Below are 13579 nucleotides of genomic sequence, written 5' to 3'. Positions count from 1 at the left end.
CAACAATGCAAAACGTTATGTTTGGCGTAAAAGCAACACAGCTCATCACCCTGAACACACCATCCCCACTGACAAACATGGTGGTGGCAGCATCATGGTTTGGGCCTGCTTTTCTTCAGCAGGGACAGGGAAGATGGTTCAAATTGATGGGAAGATGGATGGAGCCAAATACAGGACCATTCTGGAAGAAAACCTGATGGAGTCTGCAAAAGACCTGAGACTGGGACGGAGATTTGTCTTCCAACAAGACAATGATCCAAAACATAAAGCAAAATCTACAATGGAATGGTTCAAAAATAAACATATCCAGGTGTTAGAATGGCCAAGTCAAAGTCCAGACCTGAATCCAATCAATAATCTGTGGAAAGAACTGAAAACTGCTGTTCACAAATGCTCTCCATCCAACCTCACTGAGCTCGAGCTGTTTTGCAAGGAGGAATGGGAAAAAAATTCAGTCTCTCGATGTGCAAAACTGATAGAGACATACCCCGAGCGACTTACAGCTGTAATCGCAGCAAAAGGTGGTGCTACAACGTATTAACTTAAGGGGGCTGAATAATTTTGCATGCCCAATTTTTCAGTTTTTGATTTGTTAAAAAAGTTTGAAATATCCAATAAATGTCGTTCCACTTCATGATTGTGTCCCACTTGTTGTTGATTCTTCACAAAAAAATACAGTGTTATATCTTTATGTTTGAAGCCTGAAATGTGGCAAAATGTCGCAAAGTTCAAGAGGGCCGAATACTTTCGCAAGGCACTGTATACAGCATGTATGCATATTCCGTATACATTTACACTATAACCAAAAATGCAAGGGGGAAAAATAAAATGTGTTCCTTTCTCAAAAAATTGTATTTTCATCCAGATTTCGGGATGAACAGTAACAGACAAAACAAACACAGTAGAAGATAAATAAATAGGCTTTCCTTGTCCTCCTCCTCTTCCTCCTCATCTTTGTCCTCTTCCTCCTCCTACTCCTTGTCCTTGTCCCCCTCTTACTCTCATTCCTCTATCTCTCTCTCCAAAATTGGTCTCCATTGTTGTCCAAACCAAGAAAGCCAACCTGAAGCTTATTTATACTGCTTAAGCTCTGATGTCTAAGTGAAGAAATTCATTTTCACACGTGAGCACTGGGTGTAAGTACTTGGCAAATGCGTGTGGCATTTGGAATGGCAGTGCTTCCAAACGAAACACAAGACCTGTTAGTTTTGAATGATGTGTCTCAAGTGTGTTTTACAATTGCAAACTGAGTGTAAAGCAGATAATGGGCGTGCAATTTTACAGATTGGTCTGAAGATTAGGTATATGAGTTAATGGTTTCACTGAGTGTGCCTCAAGTATCACTTTTAGTGTGTAAAAGATTGTAAAAAACTGTAATTAACTAGAAGACTGGTGGAGACTGGTTAGCTACGGGGAAGCAAGATTGTATAAACCGAAGCAGAGCCTGAGCGCAACCTGTATGCTTGTCTGCTCACACTCATTGCTTGCTCCCCTGCAGCTCACCAGCTGATGCAGGGTGTGGCAGCAGTCCTTCCCACTGCTGAACTGTGCTTACCACTGAAAAGCTCTCAATCTCTCCCAGATAATTTAGTCTCGTCTTGTTTTAGTTAACTGAAATTCATGTTTTTATTTTTATTTTAGTCTCATCAATTGACACTGAAAAATAGATGTTTGAGGAATATTTTAGTCATTATTTTTGTTGACGAAATTAAAACTGCATTGATATATGTACTGGACAATTTAACCTCTAAATAAAGACAAGTGACTAGAACCTCTCCCTGTGTGTGAGTGTGTGTGTCTGTGAGTGTGAGTGTGAGTGTGTGTGTGTGTGTGTGTGTGTGTGTGTGTGTGTGTGTGTGTGTGTGTGTGTGTGTGTGTGTGTGTGTGTGTGTGTGTGTGTGTGTGTGTGTGTGTGTGTGTGAATATGTTAGACCTCAGAACTGCTGGAGTGTGACTGCTAAATTGTGTAACTCTTTGTTTTTACATTTTAGTCATTGAGCAGACTCTCTTATCCAAGAGTGACAATACAATAAGTGCATTCATCTTAAGATAACTAGGTGAGACAACCACATATCACAGTCCTAGTAAGTACATTTTCCCTCAATAAACAAGTTATCAGCAAAGTTAGTGCTAGTAGGAAAAGAAAAATTCAAGGTTGTTGTTTTGTAATATAAAAAAATATAAAAAATGGGGGCTATTTAGGATACTATTTTCCTGATGTTGGTGATGTAATTGGATTTTTCAATGACTCTATGCAAATTTATGTTTTCAACAGGACAATGACCCAACACACCTCCAGGCTGTGTAAGGGCTATTTGACCAAGAAGGAGAGTGATGCATCAGATGACCTGGCCTCCACAATTGCCCAACCGCAACCCAATTGAGATGGTTTAGGATGAGTTGACCGCAGAGTGAAGGAAAAGCAACCAACAAGTGCTCAGCATATGTGGGAACTCCTTCAAGACTGTTGGAAAAGCATTCCAGGTGAAGCTGGTTGAGAGAATGCCAAGAGTGTGCAAAGCTGTCATCAAAGCAAAGGGTGGCTACTTTGAAGAATCTAAAATATATTTTGATTTGTTTAACACTTTTTTGGTTAATACATAATTCCATATGTGTTATTTCATAGTTTTGATGTCTTCACTATTATTCTACAATGTAGAAAACTGTAAAAAATAAAGATCAGGACGTCAGACTGGGGCGACGGTTCACTTTCCAACAGGACAACAACCCTAAGCACACATCCAAGACAATGCAGGAGTGGCTGTGGGACAAGTCTCTGAATGTCCTTGAGTGGCACACTTGAGCCCGATCGAACATCTCTGGAGAGACCTGTAAATAGCTGTGCAGAAACGCTCCACATCCAACTTGACAGAGCTTGATAGGATCTGCAGAGAAGAATGGGAGATACTCCCCAAATACAGGTGTGCCAAGCTTGTAGCGTCATACCCAAGATGACTCGAGGCTGTAATTGCTGCAAAAGATGCTTCAACAAAGTACTGAGAAAAGGTTCTGATTACTTATGTAAATGTGATTATTTCCTTTTTTACTGTATTCATCTTATCCCAGCAGCAGTCACGTCTGGTGAGCGTGCAACCCTGTGCCTTCAGAAAAAAGTACTCAGCTCAACAACTCCTCAGCGTGTGAGCACGGCTGTAGCCTTTTGATGTCTGTCCTCTGCATAGCAGTTCACACAGAGCAGTGGAATGCCCAAGGACAAAATCAATCTCCTTTGCGTGACACCTGGCATGTAAAAGTCCGTAATCATACCGCTCTCTAGTACCGTTTGAACCTGATTTTAACATGGGTCCTTTGTCCTGATCTTATCTACATTCTGTTTGGCCAACATTTCCAGAAATGTGCCCACATATGGTATTTAAATGTGTCTGTTATCAATCTGTCCACTGTCTGCATTGTGACCAGATGTCCTGGTCCCTTTCTTTATGCAAAGTATTTCCAGCTATTCTTACAATAACAAAATAAATATTATTTTCTAAGACACATATTGATGTAATCAGTTAATCGTGCCACTTGTCAATGATTTAGAGGGTGGAATAACTATGATTTAAATGGTATCTCTGTCCAGATCTGTCTACATTTGTAAGATATCCAGACACAATGCGTGTCTGGCTACCTCCGGAGGTGGGCAGAATGAGCTGTCTTTTGATTGTCTACACCTGTCTAAAAATGTGGGCAAGATCAGAATGTAGATAAAATCAGTACAAAGGACGAAAGTTACAACCAGGTATAAACAGGGCTTCTGAAACATCATGCGTATTTGACTTTTCTTATCGAGATGGGAAGAGTCCTTTTCCCAGAAACCCAGCTGACCTTCATCCTGGCTGTACCTAGTTAACCCTAACTTTTAACGCTTTTGGAAAACACAGCTGGTGTTTACACAGACAGACCAATTTTGATCTTCGGCACAAGTGTTGGAAAATAACTGATCTGATTGGGCAAAAGACCAATTAGTGTAAAGATCTAAGAATTGAGATGACTGTCTCTTAAATGAAAAGTAACTGCATGGTTAAATTCTTTTAAATCACAGGCTGTGTTTACAAAGGTTGCCCAATTCTGATATTTTCCCCAATTATTGGCAAAAGAGCTGATCTGATTGGTCAAAAGACCAATTAGTATGAAATATAAAAATTAGGCTTCCTGTGTAAACACAGCCATAGACATACGCATAAATATAGCTTTTCTAGCAGTGCTAGTTGAATGGCTACCTACACAGGCAGCCCAATTTTTCAACTAATTGGTCTTTTGACCAATCATATCTGATGTTTTTGCGTCTTTTTCAGAGCTGATCTGATTAGTCAAAAGACCAATCAGTGAAAAAAAAAGATCTGTTTTGGGCTTCCTCTGTAAACACAGCCATAGTTCTTTGCAAGAATTTACCAAAACAACAGCATATGCTAGACTTATTGCTTGTTAGGAACATGCTAACGTTGCATTTCTTCTGGGTGATCTATAGTTGTTCCAGTGTGTTAATGGAAGACTAGTCTATCACTGTCTCTAAATCACCACGTGGTTTATGTTACTTCAATGAGTCATTTAGATTATGCTTAAATTGCATTCTGCTTCATTGGTAGACTTGTTATTTTTTTTAGATTACCCCAGTTGAATTATGTTCTCCCATCTGCTTCTCACAGTGATGACCACACACTATTTCATTCTGAAAACACACAAATGGACATATGGTGTCCAGAGCACAGCTGGGGGCAGAGGGTGGTCTATAGCAGGCGGAAACGGTGAGAGACTTGTTTTTAGTGAGGTGGATTTTTAAAAGTAGAAGTTCAAATTGTTTGGGTACAGACCTGGATAGGACAGAACTCTGCAGGCTATCTCTGCAGTAGATTGCAACACCGCCCCCTTTGGCCGTTCTATCTTGTCTGAAATTTTTGTAGTTAGGGATGGAGATTTCAGAGTTTTTGGTGGTCTTCCTAAGCCAGGATTCAGACACGGCTAGAACATTCGGGTTGGCAGAGTGTGCTAAAGCACTGAATAAAACAAACTTAGGGAGGAGGCTTCGAATGTTAACATGCATGAAACCAAGGCTATTACGGTTACAGAAGTCATCAAAAGACAGGAGTGGAGCTAGGCACTGCAGGGCCTGGATTTACCTTTACATCCCCAGAGGAACAGAGGAGGAGTAGGATAAGGGTACGGCTAAAAGCTATTAGAATTGGTCGTCTAGAACGTCCGGAACAGAGAGTAAAAGGAGGTCTCTGGGGGCAATAAAATAGCTTCAAGATATAATGTACACACAAAGGTATGGTAGGATGTGAATACAGTGGAGGTAAACCTAGGCATTGAGTGATGATGAGAGAGATATTGTCTCTAGAAACATCATTGAAACCAGGTGATGTCATCACGTGTGGGTGGTGGAACTGAAATGATGGATAAGGTATAATGAGCAGGGCAAGAGGCTCTACAGTGAAATAAGCCAATAAACACTAACCAGAACAGCAATGGACAAGGCATATTGACATTAAGGAGAGGCATGCTTAGCAGAGTGATCATAGGGTCCAGTGGGTAGTGGGGTTGGTTGGGGTAACGGCAATTCAGACAGCTAGCCAGGCCATCGGTAGCAAGCTGGCAGAGGATGGAGGTCTTTTTTTAGCCAGCTCGTGTGTTTCCGTCGGTAGATTAGTGGGGTTCCGTCTGGTAGAGTGGAGCAATCCAATTGGCAAAAATAGATATAGTTATAGTGACCCAAGAAAATTTTCCGATAGACCTATTCAGATAGCAGTCGATAAGACAGCTAATGATTAGCGGGCCGCAGATGGGTGTTCAGGTAACGTCGCGACGAAGGGGCCAGTTAGATAACTCCCTCGGGCAGATAACGTCGGTAGTCCAGGCCCGGTGGGGCTCCACATTGGCAGTAAAACGGGTCCGGATAGGTGATTGTAGCCCAGGAGTGGCTGATGGAACTCTTCAGCTGGCTAGCCCTGGAAAAATTGATGTTTGCTCCGGGACCGACGTAAGCCAATAGTCACTCAGATAGCAGCAAGATCCAGGTGTAAATGTCCAGAGCTTGCGGTAGAAATCCGGGGATATGGAGAGAAAAATAGGTCCGGTATGTTCTGGTCTGAGTCGCGTTGTACAAAACTGGCGATAGCTTTTCGAGCTAAAAGATAGCTGATGACCACCAACCATGGTTAGCTGAATACTAACGTTGGCCAGTAAACTGGCTAGCTTCTATTGTGGATTTCAGATAATACTTCTTTTTTATTTTTTATTGGTGAGGCGGGTTGCAGGAGAGTGTTTTGAAGTTGAGTTTAGAAAATAAAATATATTTTAAAAAAGATATGCAAAGAAATGTAAATATATATATACGCATGGGACACGACAAGACGAGGACAAAGGACGTCTGACTGCTATGCCATCTTGGGAGATGTGATATATAATAAGATATATAATTTACAAGTCCAAAAATGGATGTAGCAACTACAGATTGCCCCTTTAAGTCTATCAAAAGTGTTTGAATTTGAGCATGTGTCCATTATCCTTTCTGAATTTAAAAGTAATCCCCAAAGTAATCATCTAGTTTTTCAAAAGTATCTGTAATCAGATTACAATATTTTAGCTGGTAACATAATGGATTACAGTTACCGTTTTTTTTGTTATGCCTTACATGTAATCCGTTACTCCCCAACCATGCACATACATGAAACAAAATGAACATCTACATTGACAATTAGCATTATTATTGGGAGACAGTCTTCATTCATTATTCAGTTGCCTATGTGTGGATAGGTCTATGATAGAGGGATGGTGTTTTTTTTCATTGTGAGTGTGTTAGTTTTATTGTTGTGCTCAGTTAACTTCCTGCTGACAGTTAGGAAAATATCCCTCTATTGGTTCACAGAGGCAGTGTGTAAATAACGAATAAGGGCATCTGTTCAAAGCTGTTATTTAATCTTATCCTCATCCTGATTAACTCAATAGGCAGGCACGAGCTCTTCACATTGTTGTTTGTCAAGAGTAGTCTTTGGCAAAGGTTGTCTGAATTCTTAATAAAAGTGGTATTTTAGAATGATCTATTGCACTCCTCCTTTTGGGGTGGTAAAATGTCAATTTCTTTGCCATTATGATATTCATATTCTTCATTAGATCTTATTGAATGAATCCCAAGCCCATTTTCCCATGGCAACCTTGACATTAAGGTAGAATGCGCAAAATAATTTCCATATTTACCCACTAAGGACAGATTCAATCTTCATCCTGATTGTCAAACAAGATATCTGGCTACATCTGCATGTGTAGGCATCCAGCTCAAAGTAATCTCATACTTCAGTGAAGCTGTCAATGGCTGAGCATGCATGGCGTTCCACTGTATTATCTGAAACTGTGCTGCATAAGAACCCCTCTAATGTGACAAAGATACATGCTGCACTGGATGAGAAGCCTTCTGAGCTTAGTGATGGCAGATGGCATTCAGAATAAAGTATCAATGTGCAATTATTCTGCAGGGCCAAGAACCCACTGCAAGTACTGTGATTACAGTGTGACTGTGCATCCTATGGGTGGACTGATGGCAAATAAAACATACAATGATACCTCTACTATAAAAATAAATATGAAAACATAAAATATGCTATTTTATTACATTTAGATTTGTCATTTCATTTTTTAAATTATAAAATCATCTTATTTTATATATTTTACTTTAAGAAAATTCCATAAAATCCTTTAAAGTTGACAAAATTCTGGTTGTTTACTGGTAAACATATAAAGTTACCAGTAATAGCGCATTAAGAAAGCAGGCCACTCTGGTCTGATGGTTGGGGCAGCTGGCAGGGCAGAGGTTACTTTGCAGTCGCCTGAGAGATACAGGATCCAGAGACACATGTTGAGAAGAGGGGGGAGCAGCTGGCAAAGAAGGTGTGGGATTAGGTTTCAACACCACTTTAACTGGAGGACAGTTCCTGGGGTGTAATAATTAGTCCAAACAGTTGCAAACAGAACATTTGTTTCTATTGGACAAATTCAGGTAGGTCCCTCCCTTTTCGTTCCGTTTGTTTCTGTTTAAGAAACCTATTGCAACAGAATCGGCCTAATGAATATGCCCCTGATCTCTGAAGACTGAGAAGTACAGAGAGACTGGATTTGTACCATTTTAAATATCTACTGCATAATATTAAGTTCATAGAGTAACATTTCCAGATGAAAATATTCTGTATAATGATGATTAAGAACAGACAGACTATGTTATGGGGTGGCGGTAGCCCAGTGGTTAGAGCGTTGGACTAATAACTAAAAGGTTACAAGTTCAAATCCCCGAGCTGTCAAGGTACAAATCTGTCATTCTGCCCCTGAACAGGCAGTTAACCCACTGTTCCTAGGCTGTCATTAAAAATAAGGATTTATTCTTAACTGACTTGCCTAGTTAAATAAAGGTAAAAATTCTGTGAATGCAGTTTATTAACAATCATAAACACCCCTCCTTTAACTGCATTGAAGATGTGCAATAAATTGAAGTACATCCTTTCAAGAGGGAGGGGGGGTGAGACATACCAAAACAAGTAGGTAGCATTTCATGACCTGAAAAGTAACAGGGTGAGGCTATTTATCCTTACAGTGACAGGCAAAAACAGTCAAGTTTAGGCTGCACAAACAAGCCATTATCTCGATTTATGCCTATACAGTCGATGACGATTCGTTCTCCCAAATTACAGCATCAGATGTGTTGTACTTAAATTTTCTTTCTCCATATAGTCAATATAATTAACATGCAATGAGAAACCATCACTGAAGCAAAAGATAAACAACTTTACTAAAGACTGAGCAGAGAACTTTCAGGTATCAAACTCATACTAGCTAGTAGCTACAGTACTAACAAACTGGTTTAATGTAAGACAACAAACCACATAGGACAATGCAGAAATGTGGAGTGTAGTAACGATTAGAACCATTTGTGCTTTATATAACAAAACACTTGGTCCATCAAAACACAATTAAAAAAAAATAGCATTGGATTATTTATTTTATGTAGATTTGATTACGGTTCAATTTCAATCCTTTGCTTTGAAGTTGGGAGTATAACTGTATGCTCTCTATATATCAGTTGCTGGCATTGGCTGTTGAACAGACCACTAGATAGGGAGACATTGTACTGTGTTACATGTATTGAAATCAAATTCACAAAAAGTATTTGTAACAGCCAAGAAAAAGGGTAAAAGAAAATGTAAAAATGAGGACAAAGTCAATATATCACTGATCAAAAATGTGCAAGAAAGTCCAACTGAGTTTAATTAAGCCCTTCAGTAGTGCTTTTCCTGCAAGTAATCTTTCATCTTGTTTGGCAAAGGCAACTTCTGGATAAGGTCGATCCGTGTGTACTGACGGATGACAAACCGACAGAGGTACTGCATGGAGCGCACCTGCATAAACCTTGAGATAGGGTTTGTAAGTCTGACAGGATACATTGCAGTCCCTGGTGTGCGAGATCGTGAATAGCAGAAGGCTCCACTCTCAGAATCTATGATTGAACATTCTATGAGTTCCACTATTGATATGTGACCCTCCACATCTGGCTGTTCGTAGAAACTGAAACTACCATTGGAGTGTTCAATCCTGGTGTGGAGGGTCTTACCCTGTGAACGAAAGCTCAAGCTCAAAAGATAACGATCGTCTGAGCTGTCTCGCACCAAGAATGACCCATCTGGCAGGCTGGCAAGTTTTTCCTCAGCTTCCCAACGCGTTATAGGACCCCAGTACCAACCCTGCTTGGCCAGTTTCTTTAGCTCTACTGTAAGGCTGGTTACAATCATGGGCCCACTGTGCTGAACAGCATCATAAACCCTGCCAACGCCAGGGGCTGAATTGGGGTCAAAGTTGAGATGATGCAAAACTCTCTCTGCACCATGTGAGTGAGAAGAACCACCATATACTAGGAAACTCCTTCGGATGTGACTACCAGGTGGCAGAGAGAGCAAGGGGGAGAGAGGAGGCTCTATTCTAGAGTCCTGAATCAAGGCACATTCAGCATCAGAGAGCAGTCGATTCACCGATGGGTCCATGAATATATCTGGTGACATCAGCTTCTCCTGGTCAACGGGCTCTTCATTTGCAAAAGGGGGGAATCGCTCAGGCTGAGGCACCTCGTGCATTGGAGAGGAACTATCCAAACCTTCTGCAGGGTCAAGTTCATCATCTAAAGGCATTGCATAGTGAATAAAGTCCTGAGATGAAAGTCCAATGATGGCAGGTACATTTTCATGGTCAATACCTAGATGCAAATCACCATTCTGAGGCTCAGTGTTCTCAGTTGAATCCTGAAAAGGCCTATCCCTCTGGGGGTCTGGAAATTCTTTCAGAATGCCATTCAGAGATGGGCTTGGGTCTGATGAGTGTATCATAGCTTTCACTTTCCCATCCATCCTCATGCATGTTTCCTCAGAATTTGCTGCCCTGAGGGCCCATGGCGTGGGGCTATAATGGTGACTATTAGATCTTAGATGGTGTTGTGATTTGATATCATTAAAGAATATGGGTGCTGAGGAGCACAAGAATGTGTCATCTTCACTGGTCACCGATGTGGAACTTTCCTTTATTTTATTTTTCTGCTTTGCCGAAAGCCTTCTTTTCAGTGATCCCATAAGACTCTCTCCCTTGGAGCGGTTCTTAGGGCCTTTCTCCTCCTCATGATTGAAGTCATTACGAACAAGTTCTTTGCTGTAACATTTTCCAAACACTGAATCTGTTGAGATGTCGGTAGCTGAATTTGACTGTGGTACAATATCCTTTCCCTCCTCTCTGCTTTTTAGGTTGAATGACTTTCGTATCGTTTTCAGACAGATTTTCTTCATTGTGGAAGTCCCTCAGACGTGGGGAGGCTCATGGATGTATGGATGGCCACAAAGGTTGTCCTCCAAAAGCTGTCATCCCTGAAAAAGATCAAACATATTTTTCCATTCATTTATTCCACATCGAGGAAATACAAAGACTACAACATAGCCTTGCAGAATTTGCAATAACGTCGAATTGAATACTGCAGTTTTATCAATCATGACTACCTTTCTACAGTATGTTTTTCAACTGCTGTTGATTGGCGAAGAAGCCTGATAGATACAGCCTGCTGCTAGTAAAAGCAGACACCGATAACTTCCCCTTTCATCTGTGGTAAAAGTCATTTGAGGCTAACGGTAGCTTGTTAGCCAGCTGGTGGTCCACCCAAGAAACTAAGTTAGCTAGTTACCTTCTTTACTTCGATTCACTTTTGATATTACCCGTCACCCTCTTTTAAAAACTGTTTCCATATGAAACTGTCAAGACCGATGCATTTTGAGACAAAGTACTATAGCTACTGTTAGCTGCTAGGCACGCAAGTTAACTAACGTTACCGTAGCAAGCTAACTGGAAGTAGAGACCCCACACGAGACAACCGAAAAACAATACAAACTATGTCAAAATGGTTAGTTATCTATTTCAATATATTTATATTGTTGGTATATGCATTGCAGAAATGCTGTAGCAAGTTGCACATTTGTAACTAGGTACTCAACTAGCTAGAACTTTTCAGTCTCCCTTTCCTGTCGTTGTCCTTTGTTTACATGACGCTTGCATTGTGGGAAAATAGATACTTCTTCGATGGGGTCAGAGTTTCTAAACCCGGAGATGCAACATCGCGAGACTACCGGGAACGCTTGCGAAGCAGACCAGTCCGGGGATTGAGGAAAATAATTGTATAACTAAAATAAACCACAGCCTGTCTGTCCTTTCCAATGGGATCAAATGAGTCATAGTGGGCAGAACAAGCAAAGAGGTGTGCAGAGCCCAATACAAGCTCGCGAGATCCTATTGGCGCGTTCGAGAAAATATATGCATATTTCTCAATTCGCCTATGCGACAAAGGGTAAAGTCTACAAAACTGTGTCCACTCTATTCGAAACAGATTGTAGTTTTGGGAACAGGAAATTGTATTGAGATCAATTTTGTCATTAATGATCCAAATTGTTCATCTTCTCCCACTGCCAATGTTGTGCCTAAATGCTCCCCCTGCCAGAACCCCCTTCGCGTGAACGCGCACGCACTCAATTCTTCATTGCTGCGACTTGCATGCTAGTTGGGATTTCTTATCACGTTAGGCTGCGTTTCATTTTATTATTATGTCGGTTTGATCGCGGGGGAGGCACTGGTAATATCTCTTTTCTGTTTGGCTATTTGTTTCAGGTGCTATAACTAAATCTATGCCAATATTAACCGTTTTCTTGCCTGCCTGCCTATCATGCCCTCTGATGAGTGCCACAGGAAGTATTAGACTCTAGTCACAAAAGGAAGTGGTTATTTCAGCATTAATACATTTCAGAGCCCTCTACTGTTCTCTCTACCCATCCCTCAATCCCCCATCCCATCTTGCTTTTCCCTCTTATGGCTTTTCCTAAAAATAAAAAATAAACTTTTTCTGTTTTAGTTTTTAAGAATGTAGGTACAGTAGTAATAATAAAATAATAATGATACATTAAAAAATAGCCATAATCACAGTAAACTGTTATAATAATATACATTAAAAAGATAAAAATAAAAATAAATGTATAATAATATAATAAACAAAACTATGACTGAATGTGCCTCCATGAAGAATCCCTTCCCCAATAGGTCCCTTCGCCCTCAATAGGACACCCCAAGCACCTTCACCATCCCCATCAACCTCCCCCTCCCCCCACCCCGCCACCACAAAACACAATAATGATAATAATAGAAATTAAAATATAATCTATATATACACATACACGTACATATACATATTCACAGGACTCTCAACTTATCTCTTATCTCTTTTCCTACATCAGATATGCAGGTGACATTTCCACCTGGATGTCAGCACATAATCAGCAAGACGGAGATGCTCTTCATTTGAGGGAATACCTGCCCATTCTCAGATGTCAGATAATCCGAGATGATCACATGTCATTTACATTCCAGCCCTTGTCAGCTCCAGATTTGACTACTTCAACTCACACTCTGCTGGAATCCCTGCATTCTCATATTAACCTCTGTTATTAATCCCTATATTGTAATCAATAAGGTGTTTCAAAATGCTGTACCTTTATTAACATATATGTTCAGATCATTCCTGAGAGAGACAAGGTGTAATATCTCCAGATGAGTGTGTGGTACCCTTCCTCACCCATGCCAACAAGATGTTACTTCTTGTGGGGTCTTTGCCTTGATAGTAAGTATGAGCGTATAAGTAATATACAATTAACCTACTGAAAACATACTCTCAAAATGTTTCTAAAATAAATGTTTCTTTATACTCTAATTTTGCTTGTTTTGGCACACACTACTGGTCAACATGAGCTACCAAAATGATTCTGAAGTGTGCCGGGGAGGATTTCGGAGGCCTTGCCAAAATCCTCATCCCCCTAGAGTCAAATACTTTCTGTGGCACACAGAGTCAAATACTTTCTATAGAACAATCTTCACATCAGGATAGGCAACCAAAATGAATAATTAATGTATGTGTGTTATATTAACTCTATTTCTTGAACTGAATTGTTGGTTAAGCCTTTCACAGTAAGGTCTACCTGTTTGTATTCAGTGCATGTGACAAATACAATTTGATTTGAAGCCA

The 13579-nt window shown here is 40.4% G+C and overlaps 1 protein-coding gene across 3 annotated transcripts; it reads right to left on the bottom strand.

The window, feature by feature from the left end:
• Positions 1-8406: 8406 nt before the first annotated feature.
• LOC118394697 (suppressor of cytokine signaling 6-like) lies at positions 8407-12200 on the bottom strand. 3 transcript variants are annotated; one of them, XM_035788158.2, is made up of 2 exons: positions 11201-12200; positions 8407-10889 (listed from the first exon to the last, which is right to left on the bottom strand). In XM_035788158.2, exon 2 carries the CDS (start codon positions 10809-10811, stop codon positions 9264-9266), a length of 1548 nt encoding a protein of 515 aa, XP_035644051.1. In that variant the 5' UTR covers positions 10812-10889; positions 11201-12200; the 3' UTR covers positions 8407-9263. The 3 variants fall into 3 exon arrangements, with proteins under 3 accessions (XP_035644051.1, XP_052319754.1, XP_035644050.1); XM_052463794.1 differs by having other exon boundaries at positions 11508-12200; XM_035788157.2 differs by having other exon boundaries at positions 11019-12199.
• Positions 12201-13579: the final 1379 nt, after the last annotated feature.

This window comes from Oncorhynchus keta, chromosome 15 (assembly GCF_023373465.1).
Source record: "Oncorhynchus keta strain PuntledgeMale-10-30-2019 chromosome 15, Oket_V2, whole genome shotgun sequence".
In the NCBI taxonomy this organism is placed as follows: Eukaryota; Metazoa; Chordata; class Actinopteri; order Salmoniformes; family Salmonidae; genus Oncorhynchus; species Oncorhynchus keta.
This window is presented reverse-complemented; position numbering and strand designations above follow the sequence as displayed.

Excerpts from the sequence above, each read along its gene's own strand:
- LOC118394697 (XM_035788158.2), bottom strand. The coding sequence starts at position 10,811 with ATGAAGAAAATCTGTCTGAAAACGATACGAAAGTCATTCAACCTAAAA.